A 21,824-nucleotide genomic window follows, 5' to 3' on the forward strand; every position below is an offset into this window, starting at 1 on the left:
ACTCACCAGCCAACCAACCATAGAGACGTGAGGGAGGGGAGAAGAAAGAGCTACTCACCATAGAGAAGAGGGGGGACGCTGAGAGAGCGCGGCGCCTCAGGGCAAGGGCGGGGCTGAGTCAGCTTCGGAGACGCTTCTGGAGGGACGCGTCTGCTCAGTGACGTCATTACTGCGTGACGGCGGCGGAAGGGGAGGGGGTCAGGGCGGCTGTTGCCAGGTGTGTGTCTCCTCTTCCCCGCCCCCCCGCCCCCCGCGTGAGAAGGTTCTCGGCGGACCGTCTCCCACATACCCCGCCCGACCCCCCTAGTAAGGGGCGAGCCCTGGGGAGCCCGGGCGGCTCGGCCCCGCAGGCGGGCGCGGTGCGGGGTCCCGGTTGTGCCGTTGGCGGTGTGAGGCCCAAGAGGGAGCGGTGACAGCAGGTGCCCAGAGCCGCGAGAGTCTCTGCGCTCGGGCGTCTTTGGAAGGTGAATTGATCGCTCCTGGTTTGGGACTCTAGTGCGGAGGAGAAGCCCTGGCCGCCCCGAGCCTCTGCCTGGCGACTGCCCAGGTCCGGGCAGTGCCGGCTTCCCCGCACGAGACCTGGAGCGACGCCGCTGCCTGGAGTGGAAGCGAAGCCCAGTCTCCATGGCTCGTTCAGGCCTCTCTCGAGACCGCCAGCCAGCACCCCGCTGCAGGCCGGCTTCTGCGAGGTGCAGCTCTCTGTCGCTCAGACTCGGGCCCCTTTTATTTCCTAAGCCGCTGAAGGGGTGTCAGAGACGTCTGTATCGAGGTCCTCCTTTCTCGCAAGCCAAAAGCACGTGACGCTGGTTTTACGGCACCTGAACAAACTGCTCCCCCGCTCCCTTTGCAGGGCTGATTTCAGATACCGTTGGTTGGCTGTGTTGACTAGACTTAAGGGGGTTATTTTGTAAATTGGGAGTATTTTTACAGTTCCCAAAATGTGTCTTAGGTTTTAATCTTAAAAACTTTGCCAAATTGCATGTAGGAAAGAAACAGGGTCAGGCTGTCAGGAATCTGCAAACCTCACAGGGCTTGAAGGTTGGCTAGATCAGTGGTTCTCAACTTTTCCAGACCACCGTACACGTTTCAGGAGTCTGATTTGTCTTGCGTTCCCAAGTTTTGCCTCACTTAAAAACTACTTGCTTACAAAATCAGACATAAAAATACAGCACACTATTACTGAAAAATTGCTTGCTTTCTCATTTTACCATATAATTATAAAATAAATCAATTGGAATATAAATATGGTACTTACATTTCAGTGCATGGTATGTAGAGCAGTATAAACAAGTCATTGTATGAAATTTTAGTTTGTACAGACTTCGCTAGTGCTTTTTATGCAGCCTGTTGTAAAACTAAGCCAATACCTAGATGAGTTGATGTGCCCCCTGGAAGACCTCTGCGTACCCCTAGGGGTACACATACCCCTGGTTGAGAAAGACTGGGCTAGATTATTTAATTTCGAATCCCATTATCAGTCTGATGGAGTGCCTGGGGATCTGCCCATAATTCATATTTTTTGGTAAAATAAATAATTTATTGTGGAGTTGAAAAAAAGGCCTGACCTAAAGTAGATACAATCAGTCAGAGTTGTCTATCAAAGGTGGTATCTTCCCTAGGTTGTTAAGCCTTTGAAAGACTGATGTTAATTATCGTTAAAGGGTTTTTGGCTATGTCTGCAGTGCCTGCAGTTCAAACTACTGTCACAGCAGTGCACAGCAAAGTGCTGAGCTGTAGTTTCCCTGTGTAGATGCTGCAGTCTTGAACTAAAAGGCTCTATCTCCTTCTCATGTTAATATAGTCCTGTTTGAAGAGGACTGCACTCGGAACTTTTAGTTTGCACCCATACGGGGGAGTTATAGTGCAGCACTTGGACATGTGCTGCTATTCACATCACTGTTCCAAACTGCAGGGCACTATAGGTGACTCTTTTGTATCTTCAATGGTCTTTATCTCTCAAGCTTGGTCTAAGTTCACAGTTCTTGTACTCATTTAACAGTTTTGGTCAGGAGTGTGTTTAATTTTAACCAAAATAGTTAAATCGGTACAACCTCTAGTGTGCATACAATTATACTGGTATAACTTATTCCTGTACGTTTAGGGGAATAACCATAGTGGAATAAGCACTGTATACTGATACCGCTGTGTCATTACTAGATGGTTGAAATATTTTAATTATATAGGTTTCAAACTAATATAATTGAAGAAGTATAAAAGCTGTGTAGACAAACCCTTGGAGAAAGCAGTGAGTTCAAAACCATGTGGCTTGGGGTGGCGTGGATTTGTAACAAGAGAAAATTGTTTGGAAAAACAATATCCATGTATTTGGTTGTGGCTTGAGAAGGAGGATTAAGAGAGATGCATCTGTTTCTAAACAGCAATATGGCACTAGTGGGCAGACTAGGGTGGTCAGAGAGAAAATACATTTCCATTTCCTTTTTTCTTTTTTGTCCTCTGTAGCTAAGCTGAGCGTGTCTTATCTAGTTTTTCTTATGAAAAGTATAAATCTAGATGTGTTAAGCAAGCCATTTATTTTATTTTAATTCAATTTTCTTTGTTAATCTCATATTTGTTAAGATTATTGCTGTCTGGGTAATTTAATGGAGACATGACAGAGAAAAGAACCCCTGTATCCTTCAGCCCTCTCCTTAAAGGTTAAGAGTTTCTGGAAAATATACACCCTTCTTAGTCTTGGTCAAGAGTACACACAGAGGTGTCTTTTGCCTGGTGAATTGTGTTGCCATGAGGCTGCTGTGGAATAGCATAAAAGGAGGACATGAATGTTAGAGAGTATGGTGTTCATAATGTACAAACCCTTTTATATAGAGTTTAATGTAATTTAAAAGCTAAATTGTTAAATTTCAAGGTTGTAAGGCTACCACTAGAAAACTTGAAATCACTAGAAAGATGGTCTTATGGTATTAGGGGTTCACTAGATGAAGAGACTGCTTCCCTAGAAATTTCAGCTGGAAGCATTTCCCTCTTTCCTGTTGCTAAGGTCTGAGCTATGCAGGAAGACGACAGGACAGGAGAGGAAGAGACTTCCAGCCAAATGAATTGTGATTTTTCTGTAACCCAGAGAAAAAGTGGAAATTATTCTTACTCTGCTATTTTCCCTCACCCCAAAAAAATTATGATGAATGATGATGGTTTCATAAAACATTTGAGATGAAAACATCACTTTATAAGCATATTTATTATTCAGAAATAAACACACGTTGTCCACAATGAATAACTTGCAATTCTGTAAGTAAAATACAAGAACCCATTAATCAAGTTTTCACTCTGCAGCCTACAACTCTTTTGTATATGTCTTTACATACTAATGTGCTTTTACCATTTGATTACTTTTCAAACACCTACCTTATTGTGAAACTTCAAACAAACCAATCAAAATGTGATTTAAAAATGTGCTATATATATGCTGAATTGGTTGGACAGAAGTGCAGCTCATAAAAAATGATAAAATTGTGAGTTAAGCCATTATGTCGTCAATGATTTTCCTGCATATTTTTCTCACCATTTTAGTGCAGTAAATGTGGCAACCTCTTTTTCAATCATAGATTTGGGGTGAAATTCTGGGCCTTCATCAACTCTTTATGCTGGAAGGGAAGGCACTCAGGTTTTTATTCTGTTGGCCACATTTTAGCCTCCTCTTCATTTTCTGACCCTAACGTTTGTATTTGGGATCAGTCATGCTGGCTTAGTATTGGGAAAAGTTCCATAGCTTCTCTGAATTACTATTATTTTTTATTTTATACTTGTGTGGCGCCAGTTCTTTGTTAATTAGATCAAGCCAGATCTTTACTGAGAATGAAACAATATTGTCATTGTACTATAATCTGATCATGCCTTGAAACTTTTAATTGCTTTTGTAAATGTGATGCCTCTCTGCAGAATCCCTTGTGTAAAATGTATTTGTTTGATCAAAATCTTCCTCATGGTCACTGCAAATATCATACTTATTGGTTGAAAGTGTAGAGACAGGTTTTTGGTTTTTTTTGAGAGAGAGTTCTACTGAGTGTCATTGGGAGGCTAGGGCATCAATTGTTTTTCAGACAACCAATCTTTAGTATCCTGGTGGTTGCAGAAGAATCTTTGATCTTCCATAATATGCTTTAGGTCTGTATTAGGTGTTAATTCTTTCTCACTTAGGGTGCTGGACACCCATACCTCAGAAGTTTAGGAGAATTGCACCTGAGCAGTTCTCTCATACTTCTTGTCTGAGTAAAATGGTAAAGATTTCCTGGTCCTATCTTTCTGTGTATTCTTGGTATTTTATGCAAGTCAGAATTTATATTCTGCAGTTGTCTTCTCATAAAAACATCAAGATAGATAGGTAGGGTTAGAAGCTGGAAAGGGGTTTTAGCAGGTCTGGGGGGTTAAGGAGATGGGGAGGGAGAAGAGAAATTCTCTCTGACTGTTCATGCTCCAGTCCTGCCAAGACTTATGCATCAAAGTCAATGGGACTACTCACAATATGTAAAGTATACCTTTGCTAGGTCAGGGCCAGAGTACTCCATCAGGCACCATGTTGAAACATAAAATTCTTATGCAAATATAGCCAAATAACTAACTTCTTAAAAAAAATTTCAGTGTTACCTTGTTTTGGGGTTTTGGAGTCTTGTGAGAAATTTCAGAGATGTGGCTTTGAGATTGTACTGTATTTTCAGACAGCTACAACAAATTTGGGGAAAATTTCAGGAAGGAGTGATTTTTAAATACTTTAGAATTCTGCCAAGAAGTCTCTAGAGTGAGTGAGTGTCCAGAATATGTTCATCCATCTCCTTGAAACAGTCCACATTTGCAAAGTGATTTCTTGTACTTGTTTAAGGGATTCACAGCCCACTTTTAAATAGAAAACATGACCACTGGAAGGAAAAGCAAAGGTATCTGTACAAATGGGGATTTTCCTGTGGAAACTGAGGTTTACTTTTACTTCAAGAAGGGAAATTATTATTAAAAAAAAAAAAAAAAGAATGTGAGGTTTTGTTAGTAACTATGTTTAAAGTTAGCATGTTAATAGCTCTTTTAAATTGGAGTAAACTGATATAATTTTCTTTGGTCGAGTGAAGATGTGTTATGTCCCAAATTGTTAAATTAGTTGTGGCTAGATGGGAGAGAGTGAGAAGGTTGGTCTCTGTATAAATGTGAGAATCTTGAAAGTGTATTTAAAATCCCAACTATCCATATGTTTTGCCATGACAAAAGGAACTAAATGTTCTGTGACTTTGGCTTAGTAGACAGTACATTATTCAAGAGTCATGAAGCCAGGAAAATCTTCTGTCTTCCATAAACGTGTAAGAACCAAAAATTCAAATTATGAAAAACTAGTGGCTACAGACCACAGATATCCTGTAATTCTTCAGGACAAGCTAAAATCTTCAAAACATCAAAACAATTTGGAAACAAGATCTGAGGAATTGGAAAGTTTTTTGCTATTATTAGATTGAAAATTATTCCAGTGGCAGTAATTATTACAACTTTAAGGTTTCCTTCATTTTTTTCCATTGTGCTATAATTTGGTAATTAATTCCAGCAAATGATCCTTAATACTTTTATGGTTACTGATGCAGTAGGGAAAAACTAGATATTACTTTTACAATATCTATTTTAAACAATGATGACAGAATTAAAAACAGTGGTAATACAATCTTTGAATCTGTTGGTGAGCAAACTATAAACTGCATTCTAGTGTTTAATATAGGAACGTTTGAGGGAATTGAACTCCCGGAATACAAGAAAATTTGAACATGAGGGAAAAGGAAGCCATTATACAGATGAAAGTTGACAGGTGTATGGGGGTGGGTGGTGGTGTGAGCGAGTGGGATCTGATGGGATCCTAGCACAAAGTGTGTGTGGAGGGGGGGAAGAGAAATAAAACTTTAAGATTGCAAAGTGAAGCAGTTGAAAGTCAGAAAATGCCCAAAATAAATTTGCCTACCCCATCTTAACTCTGTGCCTTTGTTCAGACATATTTTGGCACAATCCAGTGAAGTGTTTAAAATTTGAGCACAAGTGGATATCCATGAGACTACTCTTGAGAGAAAAGTATAAGCACCAGTCTAAATATTTTGCTGGATTGGGGCTTTAGGTATATTCTTGAATTACATGATCACATACTCTATTTTTTCCTGTGCAGCGCACATGCCACGTATTAGTGCACAGGTTGAATGGTTCTCAGTGAATAAGACAATTCAGTATTTCTTTTCATCTTTTTTGTTCAGCGTGTGACCCTGTGTGACCCTCATTTACTGTATGCCATCCAAACTTTGCACTGAATAAGGATTTTTTTCTGCCTTTATGGGTTTTTCTATGGTATGCGTTACTGTAGACCTGAGCGCTTCACAAACGCTAATAAATTTGACCTCCTGATGCCATCATGAGGTTAAATAGTGTTACTCCAGCTTTACAGATGAAGAACCGAGGCAGAGGCTTTTTTGCTTGCCGAAGGCCATGTAAAAAGTCTGAGGTAAAAGCAGGTATAGAAAAGGCATAAATAGAATTGAACTCCATTGGGACCCAATCTAGTGCTTTAGGAAGGCCATTCCTTAGCAGATTTTGGTTTCATTCTTGACACACCATATAACTTCTGTAGAGAATAAAACAGTCTAGTTCAGTATACACCCTATCTCATTCTCTGCATTGTGGGTACTGAAAGAGACCGGGTCCTGTTGGGAGAAAAACATAGTGTGCTATCATGCATGCAAATAAGGAAGCAGAATTGAGGTTGTACAGGCAACCTTGAAGATGTAACTTCCTGACTTTTGATTATTTTTACTTTACAAAGTTAAATAATGTGCCTTTTTTTAATATGGACTTTCTTAATTGTTTTAAAAAACCCCAGACAAATGAAGAAACAAAATTCAACCTTTTCATCTATTTGCTAGAGAGCAGAAGAACACCCAGTACAGTAGGAGTGGACAGGTGGTCCAGTGTTCAGGGCACTAGCTTAAGATTTGAGAGACCTGGCTTCAGTTTCCTCCTCTGCAACAGACTTCCTGTGTGACCGTGGGCAAGTCATTTCATGTCTCTATGACTCAGTTCTTCCCCTTCTGTAAAATGGGGTTAATAGCAATTCCCTACCTCAGTGTGGTGTTGAGGATTTCAGATACTATAGTAATGGGGTGAATAAGTACCTGTGCAATATGTGTGGATAACAAGGCAGCAGCATACTATGCATAGTTTTGCCCCCCATTCTATGCATATGTTGTATGGAAGAAGGCAGGATTCCTTATGAATTTTCCTAGTCTACATGTGCCTGCTTTGAACCAATAGAATATTGATGCTCTGTTAAGGGATTACATTAGAGAATTCATTGAGTATGCAAAAAGTCCTTTTTTAAAAAAACGATCTTTTACAAAATAACCTAGTTTGCACAGACCATGATGAAAAGGCACATCTGTGATCTAGACTACCTCCTTGCCTAATTTCAGATTTCTACCTCAAATTGGTAAGGTGCGATGAAGGGAAAATGTTTTCTTTTACTGTTTTAAAGAAAAGGTTGCAGCATATAAGATGCATTTTTCCTCCATACTTTTTATTCTCAAACATCAATGAACTCTTTACTCAGATTTTCAAAATAGGTCCCCACCTGAGCTCAGAACAAGCCTACCAAAAGATAATTACAAAATTAGAAGCAATTGAAATTGACCCCTTAGAATAGAAATGCTCAGCCACCTTTAACTGTAGATGTTATTCTGCCTGTAAAATAAAGGTATTTAATATGGTCATCAGCAGAGCAAGGTGACCAACTGATTTTTTGATTCACTGGCGGTTCCAAAAAGTCACATTCGGTTTGACCTAAACCAAAATGCCAAACTTCCAGAAAGTGTCATTGAATTGAAAAAGTCTGTTTCAAAACATGTAATTCAAAACATTTTTCTCCCAGGTATCTTTAAAGGGCTAGTTTCACAAAGTAGGGGTGATGGTGGTGGTGCCCACCTTACAATGTGTAGCCAGTGGTTAGGGCACTCACTTGGGAGAGGGGAGACTTGTGTTCCAATCTCTCCTTTGGATGTGGGAGACCCAGGCATAGAGGGTATTCTGGGATTTGTGTTTTTCCATCTCTCCTCTTTTGAAGCTTTTGTTTGGCTTTGTGTAAATCAATATTCATTGGAGCAAGGACTTGAACTTGGGACTCTCACTTCCCACATGTATAGAGTCATTCTTTTTCTCTGGTCCAATGACTATTTAGGTATTTTATATCAAGTGGAATAAGTTCAGCAAGAGAGATGAATAGACAGATAATGCACATAAAATGGCATTTGATAAATATTCTGATGAACATGAGCCTTTTGTGTGCCCCATGAAGATGTTTAAAGCAATACACCTTATTCTTATGTGTATTTCTAGGAACTGACCATGTAAAACTTCTAGCTGAGCTATTCAAAATCTACTTTTCCCATCAAGATGAACACAGAGAACCTTGTAATTCTTCACACAATTTTTTCTTCTTTTATTAGTGGGAAATGACCACACCTAACAAGACACCACCAGGTGCTGATCCGAAGCAGTTGGAAAGGACTGGTACTGTTCGGGAAATAGGCTCTCAAGCTGTTTGGTCCCTTTCATCCTGTAAACCAGGTAAATTGTAAGAACAAAATACAAACAAACTAGTAATTGTGAAATTCATGGAGGCTCTTTTTCCTCTGAGGAAAATAAAATGTTTTTGACCTTGACAAGTAAAATTGCATGATGATGAAATTGCACCTAAATAAGCTAGTATTAATTTATGAACTAGAGAAATCAGCAAATAATCAGTTATTTTCTCTTTCTTATCTTCAGCTTAAGAAAGAATACCTAAAAGTGACATAAAAATGAAGTAAGCCTAGATTGTATTACAGTCCATTAGAAATAAGTTTGGTCTAGTTTACAGTAGAAATAGTTTGCCAGTGTAGCTATACCCAAAAAAACTCTCCTACTGTAGACGCTGTTATTCGGGCATTAAAGTGCTTTTCCAGGTATAACTTATACCTGTTTAGTGAATTAAATAAACTATACTGGCAAAAGTACTATTTTGTCAGTGTTACTATGTCGACATTAGGGCTTTTGCCAACGTAGCTATGTAATTTAAAAAAACCCAAATTATCCCCCCCAACTGACATAGTGGCAAAACTTAAGTGTAGACCTGCCAGTACAGTGTGATACTCTAAAATGCTATGAGCAAGATAAAACAGTACTCTTAAATGTAGATATAATGGTTTTAAACATGTCAAAGAGCTGCTCTTGCTTCGGAGACCATATGATGTTTCCCGATCTGATGTCCACATAGATACTTCTACTTTGGATAAGACAATGTACTTTAGATATGGGTTATTAATATTAGCTATTTATTGTAGATGGAGCTACTAGCACTAACTGTAAACTGCAGCTAATATGGGAGAGTAGCAAAGGGGGTGAAGTGAATAGGTAGAGTGACAGTAAAAGAGGGGAAGAATATCAAAGGCTTGGCAACAGTAAGGAACAAATAAAGCAAAAATAATAAGAATTAGACTTCCTTCATTTAAGAGATGTCATTGAAATGTATGTGTGGTGGGTCTCCCAGTGGTGTACTTCAGTCAGTCAGTAGATGGCTTATCCAAAAGAGTAAAGATTCTTAAATATATAATACTTTTGAAAATAAAGTATTAAAGTTGTTTGTCTGACCTTTTATTATAAAGTAAAGATTAGCCTTTTGGTTACAAAAGAGATTAAGGACCTGAAAAATCAGAGATGGTAACATGGCAAATTATTCTGTTTTATGTTAGAATTATATAAAAGAACCATTGTAAAACCATCTGGTCTATTGTACCTGTATAGGTCTCAATCCTGTAAGCACTCATGCACGTAGTCTTCACTCACTTACATGGGTACTCTGTTTGACTTTATTGATACTATTCCACTGAGTAAGGGTTTGCAGGATCAAACCCATACTAAACAACAATTTTAAGTAATTTTGGCCCACTGCCTCAGAAATACCTTCTATTTATAAAACAACAAAATATGGGGGCCAGGAGGAGAATAATATAAAGGAGGGCAGTTAAAATAGCCAAGGTTAACAGTAATAATCTTACTTGTTCTTCTATAGCACCTTCTTGTCTTATTGTAAACCCAAATACAGCCGCAGGGACTGTAGTGGATATCCCCAATGAGGATATTCCTTAGGCAGACCCTGCTTCTTTTCAAGGTGGAGCCTTGGGATAGAGAACAAGAATAATCAGGACACTTACAGCTTGTTAAAACGTATCATGTGTTGGGTTGTGTGTTTCATACTTTCAGTGCAGTCTGGCCACACATCTTCCACTACCCAAGAAGCACAGGTACTCAGTATAACTGCACTATTAAAGTGTTGTTGTTTTTATAGAGAGTTTCAGACTTTTTCAAATAAGTTCTTTTAAAAAGGTCCTAAATAGAAGGATCATTTAAAATATTGTAACTGATTATAATGTTAAAATTAGATTTTCCCCCAGATTTAAAGTACTTACAGAATGTGAGAGCCGGTCTGCAAAATACTTGCAGAGCACAGCTAGGAACATATCAGAATAGCAGCAAAAGTGGGCCAAATGCTTTAAATTAATCTCTGATGCAGATCTTACTTTGCTTTTCAGAATTCTGGCATCTTTCTTTGGAAATGTCAGTGGAAGTGACAACTAATCCCTTTTTTTTTTTTTTTTAAACTCTCACTGATTTAGCAAAGCTTGTGGCTAAGAGTTCCGAGTTCTGTTTTGCAAACAGAACTTTACAATATTGGTTATATTCTTTGCCAGACAGACCTCCTCTTTTATTTTGTTCTGTAAAAGATTTAGCACAATTCTGGATGCTGGAAAAAATAGAACAGTAATCTGCGGATTTGGGACTTAACTCAAAGGTGTGCTGAATTCTTTCAATTCCTTTTGGCTTCAGTAGGAGTTGAGGATGCGCAGCATGCTTTGGGATTGGACTCATAAGAGTAAACTCTTCTGCACCAATTTTGCTTAATAAAGATATCTGAAACCTTGAATGACTAGAAGAACTTCTCACATGTGTGAACTTGCGTTTCTAGGTTTGTGGTAGCCATCCTGCAGAAAAATGACTTTTGTGATACCAACAGCAAGGGAACACAATACAGGAGACTGTAAACCTTTTTCTTTTCATTAGGCTTTGGAGTGGACCAGTTACGAGATGATAATCTAGAAACTTACTGGCAGTCTGATGGATCACAGCCTCATTTGGTGAACATCCAGTTTAGGTACTAAATATTTGTGTGATTTGTTGCTTGTGTTAAGGCTAATATAATTGTGATTACAACTCTTGTGGAAGTACATTCAAAATTCTGATTACAAGGAATGTAGAATTTAATTCTCTCTTAATAACGTAGCTAGGCACCACTTATATTACTTCATTTGCAAAATCTGTTATTTATAAATGTTCTTACAGATTTATTGTATCAAATGTCCAATTACAAGGTGAGTGCCATGCTCAGTTATCTGTACAGTATCGCACTCGCTAATATATGGTGATATACCTATACTAGTTTCCTGTTTGATTTTGACTGCAATCCAAGGTATGGGTGATGATATTTAGAACCCTGATTTAGCAGCTGATGAAAGCTGATACCTTTTCCTGCTGTGTTCCATTGTAGCAGATAGGACTGACTAGGAGACTCTTGTAGTCCATTAATGTGGTTGAATTCTCCAAGATGGCGGTCAGGACTTGGGCAATTGAGAGTCCATTCTCTGTTGATCCCCTCACAGGACTGCTTTTCTATTAGGGCTAGCCCAGGCCTAGCAAGCTTTAGTGCATGATGAAAATATATTTGCACTGGCTTGTGTTTTGATTTTTATGTTGTGGGGGTTTTTTTTGTTTGTTTCATACATTGACAGTGTGGTTGCCAACATTTCTGTAGGCACGTGTAATTTAATGCTATCCATTGTAAGTTGTTCTATATGTATGTATTTTATAAAAATTATATGTAAATGCCAAGCTGCTACTGTACTAGGGGTCCTAAAAAGTCAGTATAGTTACATTTGTATTAAATCTCAATCTTTACAAAATCTCAAGAAACCTTGCCTTGGATAATTTTTCCTTAAGATGTTTGCTTAGCCTTTTCTGCCTCTTGCTTACAGAAGAAAAACAACAGTGAAGACATTGTGTATTTATGCAGACTACAAATCTGACGAAAGCTATACCCCAAGCAAGATTTCAGTTAGAGTGGGAAATAATTTCCACAACCTTCAGGAGATCCGGGTAGGTCAATAATTCTTCATTTGATAATTATGATTAACCTCTTTTTTTTTTTTTTTTTTTTTTTAAGACACTGTCACCATTTCTACAACAGTAGTAGTATTTGAGAGAAAAGGAGACATGTTTGATGTGAAATACAAACTTGTACATAATTTTTTCATGCCCTTATTTATTTTCAGAATTGTATGTTTCCCCAATAACATGCCCATGTATCACTGGCTTAGAGGAGAGGAGTTGCAGGTTTGTTCTTAAACCAGGTCTTTTGCATAGTGGGGAAAGTGCATTATTTGCATTACTTTTGCATAGTGGGAAAGTGGGAAAGGGCCATTATTATGTAAATTTTGTCAGAAACATTGCCTTTGCAGGGCAGGTGGGATTTTTATTTTGGTATTTGCTTGTCTTAGAATATGTAAATATTTCTCTAAATTAAATCCCAGCATTATCCAATACCATTATTTACATTCTCCTCATAACAAAACTCTATAACTCTAAATGTATAGATCTTATATGGGAATAAAGGATGGGATTTTCAAAAGTGCTCAGCATTGTTTTAACTGGTCCCATTGAAGTCAGTGGAAGTTTTATCACCAAAAGTGTACTTGTCCTGTGAAGTGGAGTTAAAAAAAATAAGCAACATTTTGGGGGTTAACTGTAGTTAATTACAAGGTGCATCTGTCATGCTGGCACCACATTTACATTCTCTGTTTATTAACATAAATCTTAAGGTACCATATTTTCATCCTGAATGTTGAATCCTGAAGCAGAGGTTACAAAAAACGTCACTCTTGTTTTTTAAATAAATGAATCCCATATCATTTTAAAGTTCCCTTCCTTTGTCACTCTTGTTGGTCTCTCTTTGGATCTTTTTCATGCATTTGTGTCATAGCAGCTTGAGAGCGCTATACTACATCAAAGCAGGAACTGAATCATTTACGTTGTTTGTAGTTTTAGTTCGTTTGATTTCCAAAGCATCCACTAGATGTCACTGTTGTCCATAATTACTCTCCTGAATTCATACCCCAAAGTCCACTCTTCCAGTAATTATTATTTTATAATGGTATGTTTAATATAATGTTCTACATACCACCTAAGTAATATGAATGTTTTCCTACAAAGCAGTAAACTCCACTTTTGAAGTTACCGTGTATATATATATTAGTACTTCACAGACAATATGAGACCTGTCTTTTTACTATCTTAGACATAAATGCTGCTATTTATACACTGGATTGTTGTCATCTACTGTTTCTCAGGCTAGTATGGAATTTTTTTCATCTTTGCCTCTGTATATTTTTCATATAAAATATTAATTTTTAAAAAAATTTGTAGAGAAAAAAGTAATTAGACACTAAAAAAGTTTGTCTTTCCTTTTTATATTAAGAGGTGTGTTAATACCTTTAATAGTAGCGAGTAGGTACTATCTCACATGAAACCAATAAATCTTATATATGCCAGGTGTTCGTATATTTCCTTTACTGCAAATCTGGGAAGAACATGTAGCCTCCAGGCTGCTAATTAATGAAGTGCAATATTTTTATGTTGTAAAAGATTAATAACTAATTCCTTGGGTGTGCATGTGAAATATTGGTACCAAGCAGTACAGTTTATCATTTTCTGTTTGATGTTTAAAGTTTTTAGGAATTATAAGGCAATCATGACAACTTTTTCTCAAAAGGTGATTTGACTTTTTTTTTAACTCTTCATCGGCGTTGAAGCTGTTTTGTTATCTTCACCTTCTCTGACTCAGAGGCAAGTGGTTAAAGCAATGTGAACTATTACAAGATCTTTAAAGCAAAGCCACTTCATTATACAATGATTCCGTTGGTTTTAGGACTGATTAACTGTGTGGAAAATCCAACTAAATCTTTTTATATTTTTCCGTGGATGCTTGCCCAGTTCATGGAGTGTAATGAAAATCCTATGATGCCTTCATGTGTTTTCTTTCTACTGACAACAATCAGAGTTTTCAAAAGAATGAAACATTGTTAGCCTATTTTTTTATTATTATTATTAACTAGCATTAACTAAGCATTTCCTTACGCTAAGGTGGATACTCTGATATCCAGGTGCACCTTTTTGGAGCAGTAAAGATTAAATGTTTTTTCCCCCTTCGGAACATTCCCTTTTTCTGAGGAATACATCACCACTAGTATCCTTCAAATTTAGGAGGATGGGACTCCCTTTGGAGTCTGGCAGCATTACTCCCTTACTCATCTGGAGGAACGGATGTTGGGAGATGTGAGGTAATCCCTCCCCTCCAGGGGTTAAATGCACTCATTGCCTTTGCATCAGTCTACTCCAGTCTAGGGAGCAAGAAATTGGAACTGGAAACGAAGCAGAGTTCTCCCATGTGGCAGGGCAGACAGTACCACTGGGCAAAGCCACCAAGGTACTTTTGGTACAGAACCAGACTTCAGTGCATGGTTCAAGTTGTCACACTTCCATGAGATGTGAAAATAGTCAAAATGTAAATATGAGTAAAATATATGCTGGGTTTCTATTCTCTTCAAATCATTCATCCTATCCATCATCACCAGGATAGTTACATGCTCTTTTCATAGTTTAACACTTCTTAACAGATGAAAAGTGCAGGCAGAATGTCAAGTTATATTCCGTCTCTTGCTTTACTTTCTTCTGTGGACACCTGGTGATGGAAAGCCCAGACAGAGGGGAGCAAGATGACTGCAAGGCCTGTTCTACCCAAAGGCCTAAAACTGCCTGGTACAAGGCCAGAGGGGAAGGATGTGGGCCAGATTGCCTGGAAAATGTTATTGATTCATTGCATCACCTAGGAAGCCTCCAGTGGAGTTCAGTCATAAAACCAAAGCTTCTCTTGCATAGTAGAGCCACTCAAGAAAATGAGGTATGGATACACTGCCTGTATATGACACCCTAGGGGTGACTCTCTCCTTCACTTTACTGCTCCAAATCAGCAAAGAGATGCGATTTACACCCAAATGCTCAAGCAGGAGTGAGTCTAGCCCCTGTTCTTTATTTAATATTTGAAACTGTGCACATAAAGGAAACTATATTCCTGTATTGGTATGTCTTCTAACCTAGTCCTGTCAGTAGCAGGGAATGTGAATAGTGAAGTCATTAATTCCTATATTTAGAGATGCGAGAAATTTTTCTTCAAAAATAAAGTTCACAGAAACTTAATCTTTCATTAGAACTGGCAATTCATTCAAGCAGTGTAAATTTAATTTATTTTTCTGATTTGTTTTAGTAAGGAATCTATGATTTCAGCAGACTTACTCCTTTAGAAATTAGCCATGATTTTTTCTAACGCACCCAAATCCATTACTATTAATACTCAGCACCTTACTTGAACATCTCAAAACAGCTTCTTCACATTCTTAAATCTGTTGTATTTAGCCAGAAAACAAGCATGTTTTATTAGGTGTACCCTTGTAAATTGAATTCGTCTCTAGATTAGCATCAATCCTGCATTTTAGCATAATCTTAATGTATTAGGATATAATATATATTAAACACACATACATTCTGCCATGATGGTTATACAAAGTATTATTGAAGTGTACCAAGATAGGAATTGCAACTGTACATCGAACCCATTTTCATTTATCTCCCAAAGGTAAAACACTTACAGAGAAAACGTTCAAAACTGTTAATCACATTCCAAGTCCTTTTTTAGTCTTTAGATTGTAAAACTATTTGCAAATGATTTGCAAAAGTATGGTTCTACTTTGAAAGGTGAGTATCTAAAAATTACTACTTTCTCAGAAGATCTTCTCCCAGTTTATATCAGAGTCCTATCTGCTTCCTTTAGTGACTAATTTTAACCTTTTACTTCTGTTAATACTGCAGAGCCATTCCAGCTAAGAGTGTGTGATCTGGAATCTTTTGTTTCGTGTGCATCAACACTATTGTTTGTTAAGCTCCAATTAGTTACACCTGTGCAAATGAGCTGAAGACGGTGGCATTGCATGGATGTAACTGAGGGCGTAATTTGGCCTTTAGACCTTTTATTTCAGTGGTAATGCATGACAAAGCACTCCCTTCAGTGTCAGACAGCGTTTCTCCCTTATGTCTCTTAGATTCAGCATTAAATCTGTGGCATTGGCAGTTAGAAAAGAATATTCTAACTTGTAGTTGCAACACAGTTTGATATAGAAACCACACATACGAATATGCAACACCATAATACCATTTTAACAGAATCACTTATTGGAGTAGAGCAGCTTTCTATGTACTCCAAGTCCAGGTCCTTGTAAGGAGGTTGAGTATGATGCCTTTACACTATCCCAGACACTTTTGGCTTTTGAGTGAGGGAATAAAGACAGGAACTATTTTCTGGTCTCTGTGTATTGTGCTGCTACTAGACTGCTAGGCCAGCAAATTTTTTTATCTGCTTAAAGAGATGAATCTATGTTGTATTAAAATGTGGAAAGGATTGTTCCTTGCCTTACATGTGCCTTGGTGATTGCAGCAGTGCAGGAAAAGTCAAAATCAACAAAAGGTATACTTAAGGAAAAAGATCCCAAGAAACTTGACTTCTTCACATACAAATCCTACTCTTTTACCTCACTGAAACTCTAGGTGACACCTTGATAGTTTCTTGGCATGAAAAAGGATGACTCCCTTCCTACAAAAAGTACCACAGAATGCTAGGGAGAAATTGAGAGGGCTCATTAAAGAAGACCAAATGGCCTCCATGTGGGCATGGCTTCCAAAATGTCTGTGATTTCGGTGACCCGGAGGCAGGCCTCCTGGCAGTTGACATCTACAATACCAAAGGAGAAGTCCAATATGCCATATAGGACATCCTGTTTGAGGGGATGGACCTCTTTAGCAAAAGAGCAGACAAAGTGCTCCACTACTTGAAAGGCTTAGTGGTCTTGCTGAGATCACTGGGCATTTACGTATTAGCCCCCTAAAAAAAGCTCTGCAAATATCAGTCCAAACAGAGGCTCACCCTTATTCTCAGAGTAGGTAGCTGGACTATCAACAGCAGACGCAAATGTGATACTGGAGGAGACCGCTGTCATCTCTCTCCACCATTGCCCAGTCTGCCCTCTCAACTAGGCAACAGATTTGATGGGAATGTCAGGAGCCACATAAGAACCAATCAGGAGTCCGCAGCCATCTTTTGAGTTGCCTTTCCCCATTCCATCAAGTCTGGTTCAATATTGCATTGGATAATTGGGTGCTCAGCGTAGTTGCTTAGGTCTGTCCCATTCATTTCCACAACCTTACAACTTCCCATTCCTCATCTCTCTTCAGGGACCCTTCTCACAAGAGCAATTACTCGTTGTGGCCTAGTTGTTTCTGTGGTACCTCCTCTATGTCTCCTAGATGGAGTACAAGGGAAGAGACTTCTACTTCTATAGTTTCTTATCTCAAAGAAAAAAGGGGGGCTTTGTCCTAGTCTAGACCTGAGGAGACTGAACAAATATATATGCTACCTCAGATTCAGGATGAACAACGAGAGTTCTGTGGCACTTTAAAGACTAACAAATTTAATTTTTGTAGGCATAAGCTTTCGTGAGACTCAGCTCACTTCGTCAGAGGCAGAGGTAGAATGATACAATAAATAGGAAACAGATATACAAGTGCATAGAGAACAATGGGGGAGGTGGATGAAAGCCGGATACTTGAGGGCTAATGACAGTCATTGAGTAGGAGGTGAGAATGGGTGAGCAAAGCAATTACCGCTGGTAATGAGAGAGCCATTCCAAATCTCTGTTTAAACCCAGTTTGAATGTGTCAAGTTTGCAGATCATTTCTAACTCAGCAGTTTCTCTTTGAAGTCTGTTTTTGGGGTGTTTTTGGAGAAGTACGGCGACTTTCAGGTCAGTTAAAGTGTTCTCCCACTGGTTTATGGATGTTATTTTTTATGTCTGATTTGTGTCCATTTATCCTTTTGCATAGTGATAGTCCAATTTGGCCAATGTACATTGCAGAGGGACATTGCCGGCACATGATGGCATATGTAACATTAGTGGATGTACAGGTGAATGAGCCCCTTATGGTGTGATTGATGTGGTTAGGACCAGTGATGTTGTCACTAGAGTTGATGTGTGGGCAGAGCTGACATCAGGGTTTGTTGCAGGGATAGGTTCCTGGGTTGGACTTTTTGAAGGATGTGTGGTTGCTAGTGAGTATTTGCTTCAGGTTGGGAGGCTGTCTGTAAGTTAGGATGGGTCTGTCGCCCACTACCTGAGCGAGAGACGAATCATCTGCTAGGATAGGTTGTAGATCTTTAATGATGTGTTGGAGAGATTTTAGTTGGGGACTGTAGGTGATGGCCGGTGGTGTTCTGTTGTTTTCTTCGTTGGGTCTGTCCTGTAGTAGGTGACTTCTGCTTTCCCGTCTGGCTCTGTCAATTTGTTTCTTTACTTCTCCAGGTGGGTATTGTAGTTTTAGGAATGTTTCATAGAGATCCTGTAGGTGTTTGTCTCTGTGTGAGGGATCGGAGCAAATCCGGTTGTATCTTAAGGCTTGGCTGTAGACAATGGATCGTGTAATGGGTCCAGGGTGAAAGCTGGAGGCATGAAGATACGTATTGTGGTCAGTTGGTTTTCGGTATTGGGTGGTATTAATGTGACGTCCTTTATTTTTATTGTAGTGTCCAGGAAGTGGATTTCATGTGTGGACTGGTCCAGGCTGAGGTTGATAGTGGGATGGAAATTATTAAAATCCCAGTGAAAATCTTCAAGGGACTCTTTCCCGTGGGTCCAGATGATGAAAAAGTCATCAGTGTAGCGTAGGTAAAGAAGAGGTGTTAGGAGACGAGTTTTGAGGAAGCGTTGTTCTAGATCAGCCATTGGAGTCAATCCAGTGGAGGCCAGGGATAAACCTGGAATGCGCTCCATCTCTATTACCAGGCTGGGTCTCCCAGTGAACTATGAAAAATCATCACTCACCTCATCACAGAGAATAGAGTTCATAAGAGCTGTGATCAACTCCAGATCAGAAAAAGCATGTCTGTCCCAGGACAGGTTCCAGTTCTTAAAAGCGTTCATACAAACATGATACATTTAATATCAAAATGGACTTCAATAGTATGGACACGCTTTGCAGTGTTAGGCCACATGTCAGCATGCTGGTACGTGACATTGCTTGCCGGAGTTCACCTGTGGTTCTTTCAACTGTGGCTTAGGTCATTCTAGTCTTGGACAAGACAGTGAGTAGACAGGGAGGTCTGACTACCCAGCATGTCATGGTAGAATGGGCTTGGTGGCTAGAACCCATAAACACATGGAAAGGGGTACTCATTTCAGTCCTCCCTCTTACAAATACACTAATCACAGAGGTGTGAGGAGCAGGTTGGGGAGTTCTTCTAGACCACATACAAATTCAAGGAACTTGGTCCCCAGATGACGTGGGTTACACATGAACTTCCTGGAGTTCAAAGGCATCAGACTGGCTTGTATTCCTCCCTGTGCTTCAAAACTCAGGAGTGCAGATCTTCACAGACAACATAATAAATACGTGCTACATAAACAAACAAGGGGGCACTTTCTCCTTACTCCCTGCCTTGAGGCCATCATGGTATCAGGAGAGTTGGGGTGACCCTGATGGCCCTTCATCTCCCTGGAATCAGCAACAGCCCAGCAGATTTCCTGCAAGGCAATCTATGACCAATCATGAATGGTTCTTTCACAGATCCATCATGGGAATGATATGATAAACTTGTTTGCCACTAGCCTTATGTCTACACTGTACACGTCTTTTGGTAGCTTGTAGAGTACGTACCTGCATCACCCCCGTAGCATGAGTATAAATAACTATGTAGGCAGGGAAGCATAGCTTAGGCAAGTAGAGAAAAAACACCCTGTTTATTCGCCCAAGCCGGGTCCCCCTATCTATACTGCTATTTTTTAGCAGTGTAGTGTCCGACTGCCTCCACACAGCTGGAGCATTTTCCCCGCTCAGGAAAAGACTTCCCCCAGTGGGGAAAGGCTCGGGGGGTGGGGGGAAGGACAGCAGGGAGAGTCTTGGGCAACTTCCTGCTGCCAAGCCTTTCCCCACTCCAGAGAAAGGCACTAGCGAGGAGGGGGGGGGGGCGGGGCGCAAAGACTCTGTTTCCTGCTGCTGGAGCATTTCACCTCCGTAAGAAAAGGCCTTGACATGGGAGGCAGCAGGGAAAGGCACTAGTAGTTCCTGCTGTTGGAACCTTTCTCTGCCATAGTGAAAGGCCCTGGAAGAGAGAAGCGGTGGGGAAAGGCTCTGGCAGGGGGGATGCAGTGGGAGAAAATCAGCCTTTCCCCACTGCCTCCTGTATACCAGAGCCTTTCACTAACATATATTGCTACACACCACATTATGGATGCAGCCTGCTTTCTGTTATGGCATGCAGCTTCACATACATTACACACCACTGCCAGTGGCATGTAGTGTAGGCGTAGCCAAGTGTCAGAACTCTTGTTCCAGGGGAAGCCTGAATCCAAGATCGTTGTCAGACACCTTCCTTCTGCAGGGGAACAGAGACCTGCTTTATGCCTTTCTACTGATTCCCAGGGTGATTTCCAAGATCAAGAGGGACAAAGCCACGATAGTTCTTGCAGCTCTGTACTGGCCAAGGCAATTTGGCTGACAGATCTCCATATGTCCAGCCAGCTTCTGATCTAGCTCCCAGACCACCCAGATCTAATCTTACAGCGTCATGGCCAGATACTTCATCCAGACCCGAAGGTGCTGAAGCTAATGTCATGGCTGTCTGTTAGCTGAGTACCACGGACAGAGACTGCTCCCTACAGGTTCAAGAAATCCTGATACATAGCATCCTGATACATAGGAAAACATCTACCAGAAGGAGTTATTCTTTTAAATGGAAGAGTTTTGTGATATGGGTATCCCAACATGTTCTGGACCCAGTCCAGACTTTGATACTGAAGATCCTTGACAACTTATTGCAGTTTAATAGGGCTGAACAAAGACTGCCCTGTTTTTCTTGTGGCAAATTCAGCCTGCTTGACTGCCTACACAGCATACTTTGTCTTTTCTCACCCCATGTTTGTTTCTCAAAGGGCTTATTACACACTTCCCATAGGTCAGAGAACCTACTCCTGCCTGGGAGTCCTAATGAAACTCATGGTGATTCCATTTGAACCTCTCTCAGAATGCTCCTTACACCACTTCACTCTGAAAATGGTCTGCCTAGTTGCTATTGCTTTGGCCAGATAGGAAGGTAAACTCCAGGCACTTATGGCCGAGCCCCCATAAACAACATTCAGTAGAGACACAGTGATGCTATGAACTCATCTCAAACTAATTCCCAAGGTGGTTTCAGAACCTCATCAGTCATTCTGCCTGTCTTCCCAAAGCCAAAGTCTGCATAAGGAGAAAAGTAACTGCATTTACTGCGTGTGTCCAGGCTGTGCTTTATTTCATGGATAGGACCAAATGGTTCAGATTGCTGCACCATCTATTTGTGGCGATAGACAGGCATTTTAAATGCCTGTCTATCTCATCACAAAGATCGCCACACAGTATTTGATTTGAAGACGTATTTGAAAACACACAGTATTTGATTCGTGCCGGACATTGAAGTTCATGTCCACAAAATTCAAGTGACATACTCTGCCTGCTTCAGAAATGTGCTAATATTAGAAATCTGCAAAGCAGTGTTGTGGAGTAACCCACTGACCATTATC

General features: G+C 39.8%; 1 protein-coding gene across 12 annotated transcripts in view; it reads left to right on the top strand.

The window, feature by feature from the left end:
- Window positions 1-120: 120 nt before the first annotated feature.
- The window catches only part of ANAPC10 (anaphase promoting complex subunit 10), a 276,728-nt gene continuing 255,024 nt past the window's right edge, over window positions 121-21,824 (top strand). For 9 of the 12 annotated variants that reach the window (XR_010920520.1, XR_010920523.1, XR_010920525.1 and 6 more), the window contains exons 1-4: window positions 239-464; window positions 8,466-8,586; window positions 11,119-11,209; window positions 12,087-12,207. Coding sequence is in view for 3 of the 12 variants with exons in the window: in XM_067551957.1 (XP_067408058.1) it covers window positions 8,472-8,586; window positions 11,119-11,209; window positions 12,087-12,207 (327 nt within the window). In the remaining 9 variants the exon portion in view is untranslated. Of the gene's footprint in view, window positions 218-238; window positions 465-8,465; window positions 8,587-11,118; window positions 11,210-12,086; window positions 12,208-21,824 lie in introns of those variants that run through there. The other 3 variants (XM_067551957.1, XM_067551960.1, XM_067551956.1) reach the window with 3 other exon arrangements.

This window comes from Emydura macquarii, unplaced genomic scaffold (assembly GCF_026122565.2).
Source record: "Emydura macquarii macquarii isolate MOO-44397 ecotype Brisbane River unplaced genomic scaffold, CSIRO-AGI_Emac_v2 contig_1363, whole genome shotgun sequence".
NCBI lineage: Eukaryota > Metazoa > Chordata > Testudines > Chelidae > Emydura > Emydura macquarii.